Genomic DNA, 17,582 nt, shown 5'->3' on the forward strand with positions numbered 1-17,582 from the left:
TGGTGGTGATGGTGGTGGTGGTGGTGGTGGTGATGGTGATGGTGGTGTTGGTGATGGTGGTGGTGATGGTGATGGTGATGGTGGTGGTGGTGGTGATGGTGATGGTGGTGTTGGTGATGGTGGTGTTGGTGATGGTGGTGGTGATGGAGGTGATGGCGATGGTGGTGTTGGTGATGGTGGTGATGGTGATGGTGGTAGTGGTCATGGTGGTGATGACAATAATGATAACAATAAGATAATATTAAGAATTATTATGTATCTAATTCAAGCCAGGCCTTGTTATTTGCCTGCCTCATCTCATGTAATCCTCCCAAAAACCAATGGGGTTTAAATGCTCAGCAAGCCCATCCCACTGCTCAGGAAACTAACCCCAGAATCATGAAATGCCTTATCCACAGCACACAGCTAATAGGTGGAAGAGCTTGAATTTGAACCCAAGTTTCTGTGACTCCAGATTCCATGCTCTTAGAAAATGGTTGAGGACCAAGAAGGAGAAAGCAGAAAGAGGATGGAGCCTTCCCTGACCACCCTATTTAATACGACAACCTGCACCCACTCCTAGAGTACACTACCGAGCCCCCTTAGCCTGCTCCACTTTTTCTTTTATCCACAGCCTTTATTCTACACCATACAATGCACATGTTTATTGAGATAACAACCTCCTGTCTGTCTCCCCCAACCAGAATGTAAACTCCACAGGGACACACATCTAAGCAGGCATTTCCAGAGATCAGAACAGTAACTAGCAAAGAGTAAGCATTCAACACATTTTGTTGAATGAGTAAACAAATGCTGTTTTGGTTACAGGCCACAGCTGATAGGACAAGGAGAAGTTAAGATATTCTGGTTTTAGATCCCTTGAGCTTGTTGAATGAATGAATGAGTATTCTTTGGTTTCAAGCTAAGACTGATCTAACAAGCTGTGAAAAGAGAAAAAAGAGTTGAGATTTTCTACCTTTGGGACCCTTTGGGCACTGGAAAATAAAGATATCCAGTGCCCAAAGGATCTCCACAAAATCCAAGGAGAAAACTAAGGTAGCATTAACATCTCTAAAATAAAGCTGCCCCATCCTCTAAGAGAGAGAGAGAGAAAGAGAGAGAGAGAGAGAGAGAGATATCACATATTCTTGGCCAAGCACAAAGCAATCTTGCCTCCATATACTTGACCTCCATGTGAGTTTCTCAACACAACTTGTGCTCCTTCAGCCATTTAACAAACATCCATTACGTCTTCACAACAAGCTAGAATTTAAAATATCTGATTTCATCCCTGTAGGAAACTCCAGGTCTGGGTTACGAGCTGGGGATACCAAAATGAATTTGATATGACCTTCAAGAAGTAAGAGTCTGGTGGAAAAGACACTAGTTTATTCCTTAGTCTGGAATAACATTTTTAGTTAGGGTGAAGGGAAACCGTCCGGCTCACAAGATGGTTATAAGCTTCAAAGAACTAATTATTTTTGAAGGAAGGAGAGAATTTAAAACAGGATGGATCTTTTGAGGATGGCTCACTGGTGCCCCCTGGTGGAAATCAGTAGCAAGCACATCATGCAGCTTCCCGGCATTTCCTGCAACAAATATAACCTGGGCAAGGTACTGGGAATAGCGCATACTGAGCCTGAATGCCAACATAGTGAACCTGAATACGAACATACTGAGCCTGAATGCCAACATACTGAGCCTGAATATCAACACACTGAGCCTGAATGCCAGCATACTGAGCCTGACTATCAACACACTGAGCCTGAATGCCAGCATACTGAGCCTGAATATCAACATACTGAGCCTGAATACCAACATACTGAGCCTAAATACCAACATACTGAGCCTGAATGCCAACATACTGAGCCTGAATGCCAACATAGTGAACCTGAATACCAACATACTGAGCCTGCCAGCAGGAAGGCCACAATCAGGTGAGGAAGTGTGACAAGGAAACTGACAAGCACTCTAAAGTAGGGTCAGTTGGTGATAGAAGAATTCATTCATTCATTCAACAAAGGACAGAGTCCTTATGGCGGGAACGTGCTTGTGATGTTAAAGGGAAATCAAGAAGACCAATGTGGCTGAAATAAAATGAGCAAAGGCAAGATCAGAGAGAGATGAGGCCAGGGAGATGCTGAGGGGCTCAGCAGGGTAGACTTCATGGGCCCCTGGATATACATGGGGTCCTGGTGGCCAAGGGCCAGTGGTCGGCTCCCTCTGCAGGCCCAGGAAGGCTTCACTGAGCACTGGATTTGGGGGTGGGCTTGAGAATGAGCAAGAATTCACCAGAAGGACAAAAGGGGAAGGGAAGTCGAGGGGAAGGGACCACTCATGGGCTCTTTTGATGTTGACTGTAGCCCAGATTCAGGACGTGCTAGCAAGGGAAAATACCAAAAGGGCATACACAGGGGATCTAGGCCAATGATCTGTTTCAAATATGTTCTGTTTTGAACACTGCTGCATCCTCAGCCCTGCAGGCAAATAAATAATAGTCGCTCAGTAAATGCTTGCTAAATGTTGCGTGCTGAATCAAGCTGGGGTACCGACCAGACTGTGCTCTCGGCCGACGGTCAACAGTGACACCTTGTGGCGGGAAGTGAAACAACAGCGCTGTCGGCCAACACCCCTTTTCTGTGGCTGCTGTTTGCACCGCGGATCCCTCGGGACTGAAAAGCCCCGGAAAATGTGGAAAAATCACGAGACGAGAGAGAGAGGCAGGAAGCCTCAAGAGGATGCTATCTGATGTTCTGCTACCAAAGGCAAACAAGTGTCCATTTGTCAAACGAGCAATGAATTGCAAAGATCCAGGAGAGATGACCACGTAATTGGATCCCAAACTGATAAAAACAAGTCACAGAGGTAATTTTGTTAGGTGGAAGAAAAAAAAAAAAACAAGTTTCAAAATAATATGTATGGCTAATTCTATTTTTTCAAAAAATGGGAAAAAAAATGTGTATCAAATGACAATAGTGGGTCCCTCGGGGAAGGGGCTTAGGGTGTTTATTTTATTTTTTAATCTATGTTCTACTGTGTGTTACGATGAATGCATATGATTTATGTAAAGAATAATAAGAATCTAGACCTTGAGCCGGAATACCAAAGGCACTTGAGAATGTCTAACGGAAAAACGATTTTGGTCTCCTACACCCGTCCAATGCTTTCAAGTCTGGAAATGCCAGGCCCATCTTTCCCGCCCCTGCTCATGAGCCAGATTTGCCATCCAGGGTTGACTGTCTCGTCCTGGCCTGCAGTGGCGGTCGCAGGAACACTGACGAGTCTCCTCTGCTCACCTGACGTGTGGACGTTCCTGAGGCAGGAGAGGGAGGCGTTGAGGCGGGCACACTCCTCCCGATTGGCCCCGTACTTCTCCACCGTCTCACACACCTGCTCGTCCGTCATCTCCAGGAGGTCCTCCAGACTCAGCTGGCCCGGGGAGATTTCCTAGGCGAGGGGACAGAGGAGGATTGTAAACTGCCGGGCAGGAACAACGCCTGAGCCTCCACACTGCCCTCCAGTGGTGCCTGGGGGGAGGTACAGGAAATCTGGGGGCAGACAGGCCTGGGTTTTAATCTCAGATTCGCCACCCAGTAGCCAGATAACCTCGGACAAGTCACTTAGCCTCTCAGAGCCTCACTTTACCCACTTATAAAATGGGTATCCTAAGTATGCATACTTGGCAAGGTAGCCCTGATGCTCAGGGCTAACTAACTGCTATGGTTTATGGAGTCAGCATGAGGTCTGTCTCCTCGCCCAGCTTCAGAACTCCTAAAAAAGCCCCAGTTTTTTAAAGATGACTCCTACTCTGCTTGGACTGCAGTGACTCGTCCAAAACCCCAGCGTGAACTCAGAGCAAGCAAACTGCACCATGCCAGTCCGCTGACGGCTCTTCTCCACTATCTGCCTCCTCTCTTCTCCGGCCACAGGGTCCAGGGCTCATATTGGTCTTTAGAAACCCTAAGGGGAAAGGGGCTGAAGGTCTATGGCTGGCTCAGTGCTGGAAATGAAACTAGATTTGGGACTGAGCCCCGTGGGACACGGCTTTGCATCCCAAAGCAAAGTGGTAACGCTGGGGTATACCGTGGGGTGAGGAAAGGGACACCTCTGGAGAGACGGGCTGGGAACAGAAAGGGAAGGACTCCAAGCTACTAATGTGTTGGGCAGGTGGCCCTTCACTGCCACCAGCAACCATTCCCTGTCTCCAAAACAGGGTCTCCTTAGACACCACAATATAGATACACCTCGAAATGTGTCAAACTGCTATATTTATGCATCTATAAGTATATCTACAAATGTATGTAAGAGTCTGTTTATAGTACTTAATGGTATCCATTTTTTATATATACTATTATTATTATATTATTTAAATAAGGGTTTGCAATATCTACAGACGGTGATACTAGGGCACTATTGTGGAATACATCTGCCCTCTTGTGGCCATGTTTGTGTATTACAACAAAATACAGCTTCCCACATTAAACTGACAGCCAGAAAGAGGAATACCGTATCAGCACAAAATTTCTACCCCGCCAAAACAAAAACAAAAAACAAAACAAAACAAAACAAAAGCTGCAGGGAAAAAGCTGAAGCCAAATCAATACCTTTCCAACTCAGGGCAGGGGCAGAGAGAGAACAATAATGGAGTCACTTAGAGGCTTCCTCAAATAGGGAAAGGTGATTAATCAGGGCCGGAAGGTGCAGAGCGAATCACGTCTAAGGGGACGATTCGCAATATAAAAGGATTCTCCTCTTTGCTGCAGGATTCACTTGTGCATTTACAAATATCTATGTGTATTACATATACACGTATGAGTTACAAATATATACATTTCAATGTGCACTGCAGTTTAATATCACCCCAAAAAATCATAAAACAACACATTTGTGACACTGAAAACGGAGAAAGCCTCAACAAACCTGGTCCAAAGAGCAGATGCAGAGCTGTTCAATGAAGTAAAACCAACAGCTGAAATGGATGAAGCACTATTTTAAGTCCTTTTCATGGATTTTCTTTTAATGGCACAAAGACCACATAAAGTAGGCACTTTTATCATCACCATATACAGAGTAGGATACTAAAACTCAGAGAGGTTAGACCACTTGCCTTGGGACACACAGCAAGGTCAGTGGTGGAGCCAGGGTTTGAATCCAGCTACTTCACTTGGGAGCTTTCTCCACATTTCGGGTCCTCCCAGAAGGGCGCCCTCTGGTGGACACGCGCCTGAACTGCAGGCGGAGAGCTGGAAGCCCAGCTCGGCCCCCACGCCCTGGCTGGCGGCTTTGGACTCAGAATTCTCACGGACTAAGGTAGGAGCCCAAACTCAGGTACCTGCAGGCCAGGTAAGTGCAAATGAGCAAAGCGGTGAAGGGCAACGGATCCCGTTCATCATGGCCAGCAATCCTGATTTTTCCAGCAAAACAAGAGGTCTGTTGTTTTTAGGCAAACTCTTTCCATTTTTAAATATTGACTTGAAATACATTTTTGAGCATCATATCAGCCAAACAAAGACCATGTCTGCAAATCAGATCTGGCTTCGGGGCCACCAGTTTTCAACCCCCCGGTCTGGAAGGATTGCTTCTGTCTTATTTGCCCCACAAGTGGCACTTGTTAAAATAAATGATCCCAAAACCTCTGAAAAGCACACAGGGCTGTACAAATCAAATACTGTCTGCACTTACACGGGACCTTCCATTGTAAGGATCTTCGCAAGAAACCCCACCTTGGCTCTCTGGCCACCCTGGGAATGGAATAAGGGAATGTGGAATCGTGCATGGTCCGCTGTGCATTGCGGGGTGGGGTGGGGGGCACGGAGGAAGGGGGGTGCTGCATCTGGTTCAGGGTTGTTAGATCTGGTGGGGTCAGCGAGGTTCTTGTCCTTGCGGACAAGGTCTGAAAAAGACAGAAGGCCTCTTTGAGAAGGAAGCAGGGAGCACCCAGAGAAAGGGGTCTTGGTCCCACAGGCAGGGGGGCACCTCGTCTTCTGCCCAGCTCCGGGAGGCCCCAGCAATAGGAGAACGAGGCTGGGAGCACAGTGGTTCCAACCTAAGGCTCTGGAGTCCAGCCGAGTTGGGTTTCCCACTAGCCCCAGGTACTCACTAGCTAGACAAGTTACTTCATCTCTGAGCCTCAGTTTCCTGCGCTGTACAATGGGAACAATAGTCATACCTAGGGGAAAGGTCATCGTGAGGGGTCTGAATGGTCTCAACCGTTAGATCCTTCATGTAAAGCCCTTAGCACAATGCCTGGCACAGAAGATCCAATCATGTGAGCTGCTTTTATTAGGGACAGGATCTCAGTGTGTTACTGAAGGTAAGGAGATCTCACTATCCTTGAGGTCTTAAGGATGGGGTCCAATTATTGAGGGTGGACCCAAGACGTGGGGTGCTCTGGCTTGGTTTTGCCACCGGAAAAACCTGTTACTTCGATAGTTTTCAACATTGGCAACAACGAGAGCAATAATTGGCTGACAGTTACTGAGTGCTATTCAGTGCCAGACTATGCGCTGAACATTTTATAAAAATCATCTCTTTTTATCACACCAACTACTTAAGAAGAGGGGTAGTCATTATCCCCATTTAACAGACGAGAAGGCTCAGGCTCTAAGAACGTGCTGTCCAATATGGCAGCCATTGGCCACATTCACTAACATTAAATGCAATTAAAAATTCAGTTCCTCAATCACATGTACTAGTCACAGTGGCTACATGAGACTGCACAGACATGAAATATTTCTACCATAGCAGAAAGTTCCATCAGACAGCACTGGTCTAAGAGGTAGAGTGATTTGGCCAAGGTAACTTCATTAACAAGAGGCACAGCTGAAAAAGAATCTCACTGAGTCTAGAATCACACTCTCAATGACCCCGCTGGGACGGCATCAGAGATCCCACGTGACTTCATGCAGCACATATGTATGGAGAGCCTACTGTGTGCCAGGGACTGTGTTGGGCGTAGCCAAAAACCCGCTGCCCAAGGAGCGGCCAAGGGGACAGCTCCTGGCCAGCAAGGGACAGAGGGTACAGGGCACCCCAGGTCACCTCCAGGACTTCCTTGCGCACATCGACGATCCGGAACCAGTGTCGTAGCTGGGGGAAGCCGTCCAGCTCGGCATTGCGCTCCTGGAGGGCCACCTTCTTTTTGCAGGACAGCTGCCGGCTGAAGTACTTCACCAGCTTGCTCTGTGGAGACACAGAAGGGACAGAGGACACGTCTCAGAGCCACCATCACAAGGAGGAAAGGTGGGAGTCCCCTACTAATCCCCCAGCCAGACCACAGACAGCTCCATATTTTAAAGACGTTGGTTCAACCACAGTGAGATCCAGTTTTCCACCCAGCTCCCCGTGGTGTTGGGGAAGAGGGTGGGACAGTGTGACTCCAACACCTTGCTGGGGCGGGGACACGCACTGGCACCTCTTCAGTGGACGGCCTTTTGGTTGCATCCACTGACATTTCAATTGCACACATCCTTTCACCCTGACAACTCCTCCTCTAGAAACTCATCTGACACCCCCGTCCTATGCAAAATGACTTTGGACAAGGCTATTTCCTTACCAGTTCTATTTGCAACAACAAAAGATTGCAAACGCCCTGAAGGCCCATGGGTAGTAAACTCAGTACATAAATGACACTGAAGCCACACAAGGAACTCTATGCAGCCACAAAATAAAACGACAAAGCACACTATGTAGTGTTACAGGACTGTCTCCAAGATACATTGATTAATAAAAAATAAATACTCTCCCATTCATAGGGAAAATGTTTCCATGTATCTTTGTAAATGCAGAGACTCTTTCTGGAAGGATTCCCAATACTCTAGGGAAGAGAAGAGGGAGGAGAGGTGGTAGAAATATTTTATTTTGACCCTTTTGTGTCATTTGAATGTAAGTCATATGCCAGTATTCAAAAAATATTTTTAAAGTGAGAGGGACCTGAACTCGTGCTTTCTGGAGGGATGTTGTGACATGAGAAAGGAAAGTGAAAGATGTTCATTTCTAGTTTGGTAAAAACTAACGACATTAACAAAAGCAAGCTTATACTTGTGTGCCCAAGCAGAGAAAAACACATGGAAGAACTAAGCCTTCTACCGTGAGACAGACAGACTACAGAGGTGGGTAGCGTAGAAAAATGGCTGAGTGCTTCTTTATATACCTTTTTGGCATTGTTTCAACAGTTACAGACGTATATTCCATCTTTGTCATTTAAAATATATTTAATAAAGATAATGAAATGAAACAAATTAAAAATCTTCAGGTATGTAGATGTCTGTGGCATTTCAAAGCACAGTCAACTAACATTTAGCAAAAACACAGTCTTGCACAGAGTAGAATGACAGTTCCCAGGGGGTGGGAAGGGTCGCAGGGAGGAGGGGACAAAGGAGGGATGGTTAATGGGTGCAGAAATATAGTCAGATAGTCCGATACAATGAACAATATTTGACAGCACCGCAGAGTGACTGTGATCAACAATCAGTTAGGGCACACTTTAAAACAGCTAAAAGAGTGGAATTGGAATGTTCCTAACACAAAGAAATGATAAATGCCTGGGGCGATGGACACTCCAGTTACCCTGATTTGATTAATTCACATTGTATGCCCGTAGCAAAACACCACGTGTACCCTAGAAAGATATACAACTATTATGTACCCATAATAATTAAAAATTAAAAAAAAACATAGTCTTGAAATCCTAGGGTCACAGAAGGCGGAGCCGGGACGACTGCAGTGGGTGTCTCCTGCCTCCGCCTCCTGGTCTCCATTTCTGGTTTTTCTGCAAAAACACATTTCAGCTTTCTTTCGGGGACCTCCCTTCTGTGATTTTCAGTCCCTATGGCTCAGGTGAGGCTGCTCCCATCACCACCTCCCCCCGGATCCCGGCTGCACAGTGGACATATGACCCAGGCTCAGCCACACGGTCACATCGGAGTCAAGGACAATTAAAGGACCCAGCGGGACCACTGAGACTTTAGCCCAGGGAGGCCAATTTGGGACTTTGAATCTCCAGAACTGCCGGATAATAAACCTGAGAACCCTCCAGGGACCTCCTCTTCCAAGCACTCAGGACACCGCCCTCGTTTCCTACGGGGCTGCCAGGGGGTGTCACAGGAGCCAGGAGCTGCCTGGGCCATCGACCCTGCTGCCATCTGGGAGCCTGCCGGAGCCCAAAGGCCATTTGGAAGAAATCAGAGCCGAGACGTGGAGGCACGTTCCTGAGCACACACACGAATGAGCCCCTGACATCCCGGGCCCCTGCTGCCACGTGCCCCGATAAATTCTCTTCTTTTGCTTAAGCTGGAGCAAGCTGGGTTTCTGCGGCTAACGCCTCCTGAGTCACCGGGAAGTTAAAGGGTTTCTGGTCCTCCCTCCTCGAGAGAACCCTGGCATCCCTGGTGTGCTGGTTTCCTGTGGCTGCTGTAACAAATGACAACATGCTAAAGTGGCTTAAAACAACTCGCAGTTATCAGCTGGCAGTGCTGGAGAGCAAAAGTCTGAAATCAATCTTGCTGGGGTAACATCAAGGTACTACTCTCCTGATGATTTCAAAACTCTGTAAAGGACATTAAGAAAATGATATGAGATCAGGCCGGGCATCATGGCTCACGCCTGCAGTCCCAGCACTTTGGAAGGCCCAGGCAGGAGGATCACTTGAGGCCAGGAGTTCGAGGCTGCAGTGAGCTGTGGTCACACCACTGCACTCCAGCCTGGGCAAAACAGCGAGACCTTATCTCTAAAAAAAAAAAAAAGAAAGAAAGAAAAAAAAAGATACGAGAGCTGAAAAAACAACTTATATCAGAATTAGAAAATCTTAAAAATGAAGTATCGGAACTCAGGAAAAGAACCAGGGCTGGTTCCTTCTGGAGACTCTAGGCAAGAATCAGTTTCCTGCTAAGGACTTTCGTGATGACACTGGGCCCACCCACATAGTCCTGGATAATCTCCCCACCTCACAGTCCCTCACTTAATCGCATCCGCAAAGCCCCTTCTGCCGGGTAAGGTCACAGATTCACAACTTTGGGGGATTAGGACGTGGACAGCCCACCACACCTGTGCACTTATCCGTGACAAGTGCTTCAGCGCTGCTCGGCACACCAAATCGGGCTTTTTGCTAAGTGCTTTTCCTCAGCCTTTTCTTCTGAATAAATGAGGTTTTGCTGTTTATTGTTCTATACCTGTGTATACCCATGTTGCATTTCAAATACTGCACAAGAAACAAGGATCTGGTCTCTCTCAAAAAATAATGACATGCTGTATCTACTTCTTAAAGAAAGAAACAGAGGGTGCAATGTCAGTCGGGAAGCCGGTGATGTCCTGTCTCAGACCTTTACAAAAGCACTCAGTGTATTGAAAGCCACAGAATAAGAAAAACCAGGCTAAGACCAGAAGCTGAATGGCAGGACCCATTGCACGGCACTAGCCTGCTCAAACTTGCACTCTGAAATAGCAATGTTTCCACCTGCAGCATCACTGATGACTCGAGGTGGCGCCCAGCGTGGCATTAAATAACATTGTATCACATACTAAGCACATTCTTCCCCGTCCAAGTCTCCCTCCAGCCATCCGACTACAGCAAGGACACAGTCTCTGTTCAGTGACACTATGTCTTCAACAACCCTCTAACACTCGCTAATCTCTTTATAACCGAGAACAGGACTCAGACAATAGGAAGCCCAATTGCACGGCACTTTTGTGTTCGTTGTATTTATTTTCGTGATTGCTTTCCACTTACGGCAAGCGATACCAGTGCAGTTTTACTGGGATTTTTTTTCTCGCATATATTGTGTGAAGCACCGCGCACTTTGCGCAGTTGGCTCTTCACTTAGTGGTGAGCCTGGAGGGTCTGACCACGTTAGCTCACGCAGATCTGCCTGATTCTTTTTAATCTTCTGCATGAGGGATTCCTTTGATACCTGGTCAAAAGCCCACGAGGCGAGCAGTTCTGTGATGTCTGCTGGGGGCACCTTTGTCAACCGCGATAAAGCATTTTGAGCAACAGCAGCCATCACGGCAGCCACCATTTACTAAACGCTTACAGCGTGCCTGGCGCTGGGGGCCAAGTACTTAGAATGTGTCGGTTCATTTTTAATCCGTGCAACCTGGCTGGCTGTGAGGCTGGTGTTTTGAGCTCATTCTGTGAAGGTAAAACTGAGGCTTCGGCAGGTTAAATCATATGCCCAGGTCCACAGAGGTACTTAAGGGGTCGGGGGAGCCAAGGTTTGAGTCCAAACCTCCCTCTCTGTACCAGGACCTTGCACTATGAGTTACTTGTTCATGGCTTCTTCCCAATGAACTGAAAACCCAAAAGTTGGGCCTGGATCCCTCAAGGCAGGGAGAAGGGGCGTTATGCATCTTAAGAAGGCTTCCAGGTATTGTGGGAGAGGTGAGTTTTCGAATTCCAGCTCTGAGGTTTGGGCAAGTCACTTCAGCTCTCTGAGCCTCCACTTTCTCATCTGTAAAATGGGTGCATATATCACCTTTCCTCACAGGCCTGCTGAGGTCTCACATGAGATGCTGTCTGTGCAGAAGACACGTCCCACGCACCCATGTCTTATTGTTGAAGGAGTCCGTGGATTCGGGGGAAGTGTTTCCAGGGTCACCCAGAGCCTGGAATCCTGTACCTGCCCGGGAGCTAGAACCAAAGGCTGTCCTCACTATGATGCAGCAGAAATGAGGGGAGTGGGTTTAGGAAGCAGGTGGAGTGAAGAAGCCAGGTGGGGAGGGTGGCCTTGGGTTCTAGCCCACCCCTTGAGGCAAAGGGGAACAATAATCCTTTGGGGACCTTTGGGACAAGACTGTGTTGGTCTGAGCACACAAAAACCCAGAAAACTGCCCAGAATGTGAAGCTGGACTGGGCAGTTAGAGCAGGACTTCCCACATGGGGACTCGGAAGCCCTGCCCACCGGTTCCCCGAGGCCGAGGTCTCACAATCGTTGTGGCTGCCAGTGAACAGCGATTTGTTCTGAGCCAAATGCTGCCATGAGCACTTTTTATGAATTATTTTATTGAATCTTCACAATGACACTGTGATATAGGTCCAATGACTGTCCCCATTTTACAAAGGAGAACATCGAGGCCCAGAAAGGCCCAATGACTTGCCCAAGATCATCAAGCGACTAAGTGGATGAATTGGGGGTTTGAACCCAAGTCTAACAAACTCAAATTTACTGACTCACAAAGAACAACATCACGCCACGGGAAACAACATAGCAGCCAACACAACAGGTATAGTATATACCCGTTTTTTTTCCCCCAGTACCACTAAGTCTTTATTTATTCGTTGTATTTTCCCAGGGAAAGTAGAAGAGAAAGGCAAAGAGTCAGCAGGTGTGTTACAAAATGATTAGAAAATGGGAAAGGAAGTACCCGGTACAGCGAAATCAACCATCAAATAAACACACCCCAGGGTAAGGTCACCAAAGCCCCAGGGGGCGTCATCTTTTGCGGTTCAGGAATGAGCGGAAGGGGCCAGGAAAAGAAGAGGCAGGTACCCTCCCTCCCTCCTGATAAATTCAAGGTTGAACCCAAAGCTTTGGAGCTTTGGTTTCTAGCAGTAAACATGGAGTTACATTTTCTGAACATAAAATGCATGTGTGTATGTGTTTACATATAGGCGCAAACACACACACACACACACACACACAGGCCAGAAGGAACTTCTCCAAATGTGAGCAACTGCATCTTTGGGTTATTACCGGGGAGATTTGTTTGCTTATTTTTGTGCTTCCGTATCTTGTAATTTTTCTATAAACTTGAATTACCTATATGATAATCAGTTACGAATCTCATGAAAATCAGACACTTGCCAACAATGAAGACACACGGGTCATCCTAAATGTCAGCCATCTCATTAAATAAGTTCTAACCATATATATGTATATATACACATGCACCAGGCATTCTGCTAAGCGCTTAATATACATTATTTCATTGAATCTTCACAACCGCCTCAGTAAGATGCCCATTTTACAGATGAGAAAACTGAGGGCCATAGAACCAGTAGGTCTCCTAAGGTACTAGATCATTTTACATTATTTCTGTCCTTCCCCAATTTCCTGATCATAAGAATTATCTGAAGATGTCTATACACATCAAACCCCCCAGGCCCCTCCCTTAGAAACTCTGATTCAGTGGATGTGCAGAAGGTTCAGGAATCTCTGAAAACAACAAGCACCCCAATGATGCTGAGGATCGGCAAGCATGAGAAACATCCATCCGGTGTCTGCATTATTATGTAATGAAAGCAGTTTGTTTCTCAGACGATCCTACGATCCTACATATCTGGGTCCTCGGGCAATAAAAATCAGGCAGGAGCCCTGTTCTAGAAGCTGGGTGCAGCACCCTGAGCAAGCAGCAGCCCTCAAGGGCCGTGTGCTCATCTGGGCAACAGGCTCGCTTACTGGGCAGCTTCTAGAGCAGTCAGCACCAGCCCAGGCCTGCAGGGCTCCCAGTGGGGTGGGGAAGACAGATGTGCACATAAATCACGAGGCCACATGGTAGCAGCCAGAACAGAAGGGCAGCCAAGGTTCAGTGCGGGCATCAGAAGACCAAATTAAGAGAACAGCCTCTTACAAAACAACATTCCATTATCTCAGGATGACAATGACGGGAGTTCTCTATTTATTCCAAGAGAAGCAAGGCCTCTCATTCATTCACTTAAAGATTTTTTTTAGGTGCTTTCTAAATACAGAGAGCCAAGGATACAGAAATCAATTGCACACCACCCTGCCTTTAAGGCGGGGCCACCCCAAGTGGGGCCTCAAGGCAGGTGCCAGGTGTCTGTACAGATAAGTACAGACATCAAGTGACAGCATTCAGACACTTTCGTAGCTATTTGACAGAGTCATCTAACATCTGTTGAATCTAATTTTCTCAAAATGAGCATTGGATTTTGTTTGGGTTTTTTTTTTCCCATTTCGTTTTTCTAGTAAATCATTTTTATTGTATTTTACAAAAAGTAGTGGCTGCAAAGTTGTCAGGAAAGAGAAGGGTGATCCGTCACCAGCGAAGGCGTGTGAAGGGATGATCTCCCCACTCAGCGAACTTCAGGTATTGACCTTCACCCACCGACGTCGCTAAACAAATTATTTTCCAGAATGGATCCTTCTCTGAGTATCATGACAGTGCTGAAGTGAGTGTTATTATTGGGGAAACAGGTTCGGGAGATGTTGGAATTGCTCCCAAATCGCACTGATAAAAAGCATCGAAGTCAGGGCCCAATGCGGTAGCTCAGGCCTGTAATCCTAGCACTCTGGGAGGCCAAGGCGGGTGGATCGCTCGAAGTCAGGAGTTCGAGACTAGCCTGAGCAAAAGCGAGACCCCCGTCTCTACTAAAAAAATAGAAAGAAATTATATGGACAGCTAAAAATCTATATAGAAAAAATTAGCCGGGCATGGTGGTGCATGCCTGTAGTCCCAGCTACTAGGGAGGCTGAGGCAGGAGGATTGCTTGAGCCCAGGAGTTTGAGGTTGCTGTGAGCTAGGCTGATGCCATGGCACTCTAGCCCGGGCAACAGAGCAAGACTCTGTCTCAAAAAAAATAAATAAATAAATAAAAATAAAAACATTGAAGTCAGTATTTGAATTCAGGACCTCTAATTCCCAGTCCTGTGCCTTCTTCACAATTCTCTGCTGAAACGGACCATCAAAGGTTGCAAAGCACAATTAGAAAAGGGCCTTTGTGTGGCCTCATCCTGCCAGGCGGCCTCATGGGTTTTTAGGTCGCCCTCAATTCAAATCCATGCAGACCTGAACTGCACCAAAAAAAAAAAAAAAACAAAGTCCAAAGTTTCCATCTTCACATAAAGAGACGCAGACATGGCACATCCAAGCGGAGTCCGTCTGACTCTGTCCCACTCGATTGCAAAATGAGGTCCCCAGGGCGGGAGGTGAGAAGGACCCAGGTCGCAGCAACCCGGCCGAGGCGGGAAGCAGAGGTGTCATTTTCCATGTCCACACCAGGGGGCAGCCTGGCACCTTCCACGGCGGATGGAAAATTTTCTCAGGCCCGGCTCTGTGACTCTCCTCGGTGCCTTTTTACTGTACTCTGTATTAGCATGACGGTAAATTTAGCAGCATCAACAACAACAACAACAACAACAAAAATTTTAAAGTCAAGACATGTGACAGAGCTAAAAATAATCGTGTCTGAAATCCCTAATGGGAAACGGGGCCCTTTTCCCTCAGAATGTGGGTAAAACCCAGAGACTACGGGCGAGTGGCCGGGGCTCGGCTGGCCAGAGCCCCACGTCGTCCCCCCTCGGGTGCTGTGTTTTAAAACTAAGGTGGGGTCCGTGAAAGCTGGACGGGAAGGCGACACACACCGAGGATCTACGGACAGGGCCCCTCCACAAAAATCATCTCTGGTGTAAACCTCACAGCGACGCACCTCTCGCCCTCTTTAGCACCTGGGGAAACTGAGGCACGGCTGGCCTTAAGGTCACGGGGACAAAGAGGCGGCCTCTCAGCACCCCACATGGCTGCCTTCTCCGTAACGGGCGCGAGCTGGCAGCCAAGAGCCCGAAGTCCCGAATCCGCAAGGTCCGGGCTGCCCACTCGCTTTTCCCGCCGCTCGGACATCTCTCCTCACAACCTGAGGCACCCACGGCCCTTTCCCATCCTTCAGGTGTCACCTCCTGTTCCCGATCACCCCTCCCTGTCACCGTCACGGCCAGCTTTTCCCCTTGGCGGCACTTTGCTACCTCACCGATCACCCTGTTTACTGGTTTCCATGGTTACGCCTCCCCGCCCCACACCCGGCGGGATGTCAGCGCCAGAGAGCAGGGGCTTTGCGTGTCTCTCCCCCGGCGCTCGGATCCGTGCCGGGCAAACAGTCGGCGCCCCCTACGTGCCCTCAGTCTGTCAGTAAACCAGCATCCTGGGGACGGGTGCCGGGCCTCGGACAATACACCCCACACCCCGGGTCCCTGGGCCGCGTGGCCAAGGCTCTCGGGTTATCAGACCCCGCCAGGCTAATGACATCGCTGCGGTGGCAGCCGGCGGCCCCGCGCCTTCCCGCGGTTGCCAGGGCGACCATTGTCATAACAGCCCTGGCGCTTGCCGGGCCCAGCTGACAGGGGAGAGAATTATTTGACTGGAGAACGTCTCAAGTAACCAGCCGATGCGCATCCGCAGGCAAATTCCCCGCCCAGGGAGGCCTGGGAGAATGGTCTTCCCTCCTCTCCTCAGCTCCGGACCCCAGTGAGAACAGGATCCCCTGGGCCAAGCAGAGGGACCCGCTAGTCTGGGGCAGTCCCCCTCCCGCTGCTTTGGGTTAAAGCCTCAGGGCTGCTGGTGGCTCTTCTTTGTCCTTACGTTATTACTGCTAATGCACATTACAAACAATAGTAAAAAGAGTCCATGTATTTAATGAGCACTTACTAGAAGTCAGGCCCAGTAGTAACTTCCCTACATACTTATTTTTATAATTTTAACATTTATGCTATAACAATACATCGTGTTATAGTTATACCATATAATATGTAGTCATAGATATAGATAATTCACAAACAATACATAATATAATTTGAAATATAACAATATTTATATATTTATATTATACAGCCTATGTGGGTTGAGTATCCTTTATCCGAAATGCTTGGGATCAGAAGTGTTTCGGGTTTCAGACTTTTTTTGGATTTTGGAATATTTGCATAGTCATCCTAAGATATCTTAGAGATGGGACCCAAGTCTAAACACAAAAATTCATTGATGTTTCATACATACCTTATACACATAGCCTGAAGGTAATTTTATACAATTGGGTTGAGGGGGGTTGTTGGAGGCTTTTTTAAGATTTTATAGAATTTAACCCAAAAGGCTAGAAATAACCATTCAAACTTTCCATCAAATTGGGGAGATGTGTAACTTTTTATTGGATATAAAAATTTTTTAAATAACTTTATGTAGGAAACCAAGTTTGTGTTAAGTACTTATGTGCAGAATTTTCCACTTGTGGCATAACGTTGGTGGCTCAGAAGTTTCAGATTGTGGAGCATTTCAGATTTGGAATTTTCAGATTAGGGATGCTCAACCTATATTAGATATTTATGATAATAAAACTGACATTTGTTGATACTCTTTATAGGCTAGCTCTCTGCCAACTGCTTTATGTTCATAATAATGCTATTATTAATAAATCATTGTTCAATAATATATTCATAATCATAGCTAAGTTGTACTGAGCCCTATGTGCAAGGCACTGTGCTAAATGCCTTGTTACCATTGTCTAATTGTCATACATACCCTAAGGGCTAAGAACCATATTATTCCCATTTTGGAGACGAGAAAAGGAGGCATTGAGTAACAGTGTAACTTGCCTAAGGTCACGTGGATAAAGAAAACAGGGAGGGGGGCTGTTCCCAAGCCTGTCCCCTTCCTTAATTCCAAACCACACTTCAAAGTTGTCAAACTTGAGCTTGCAGCAGCATTACCTGGAGGGCTTGTTAAAAATACTCGTGCTAAGCCCCTGCTTCTGCCCCAACCCGAGGCTACAGAATCAGATACTCCTGGGGACAGGTACTTCTCTTCTCTTCTCAAAAAGGTCCCCAGATAGTTCAGGTAAAAGTTTCAGAACCAATGCGTGCAGCTTTGCTGCCAGCCCTATTAGA

At 47.2% G+C, this 17,582-nt stretch overlaps 1 protein-coding gene across 1 annotated transcript in view; it reads right to left on the minus strand.

The window, feature by feature from the left end:
- KSR2 (kinase suppressor of ras 2) overlaps positions 1 to 17,582 on the minus strand; it is a 343,956-nt gene that overhangs the window by 264,271 nt on the left and 62,103 nt on the right. The window contains exons 2-3 of the mRNA XM_069497272.1: positions 7,021 to 7,161; positions 3,276 to 3,426 (exon numbers count right to left, since the gene is read on the minus strand). Coding sequence (XP_069353373.1) covers positions 3,276 to 3,426; positions 7,021 to 7,161 — 292 coding nt within the window. The remainder of the gene's footprint in view (positions 1 to 3,275; positions 3,427 to 7,020; positions 7,162 to 17,582) is intronic.

The sequence above is a fragment of the Eulemur rufifrons genome, chromosome 21, assembly GCF_041146395.1.
Source record: "Eulemur rufifrons isolate Redbay chromosome 21, OSU_ERuf_1, whole genome shotgun sequence".
NCBI classification, from domain to species: Eukaryota; Metazoa; Chordata; class Mammalia; order Primates; family Lemuridae; genus Eulemur; species Eulemur rufifrons.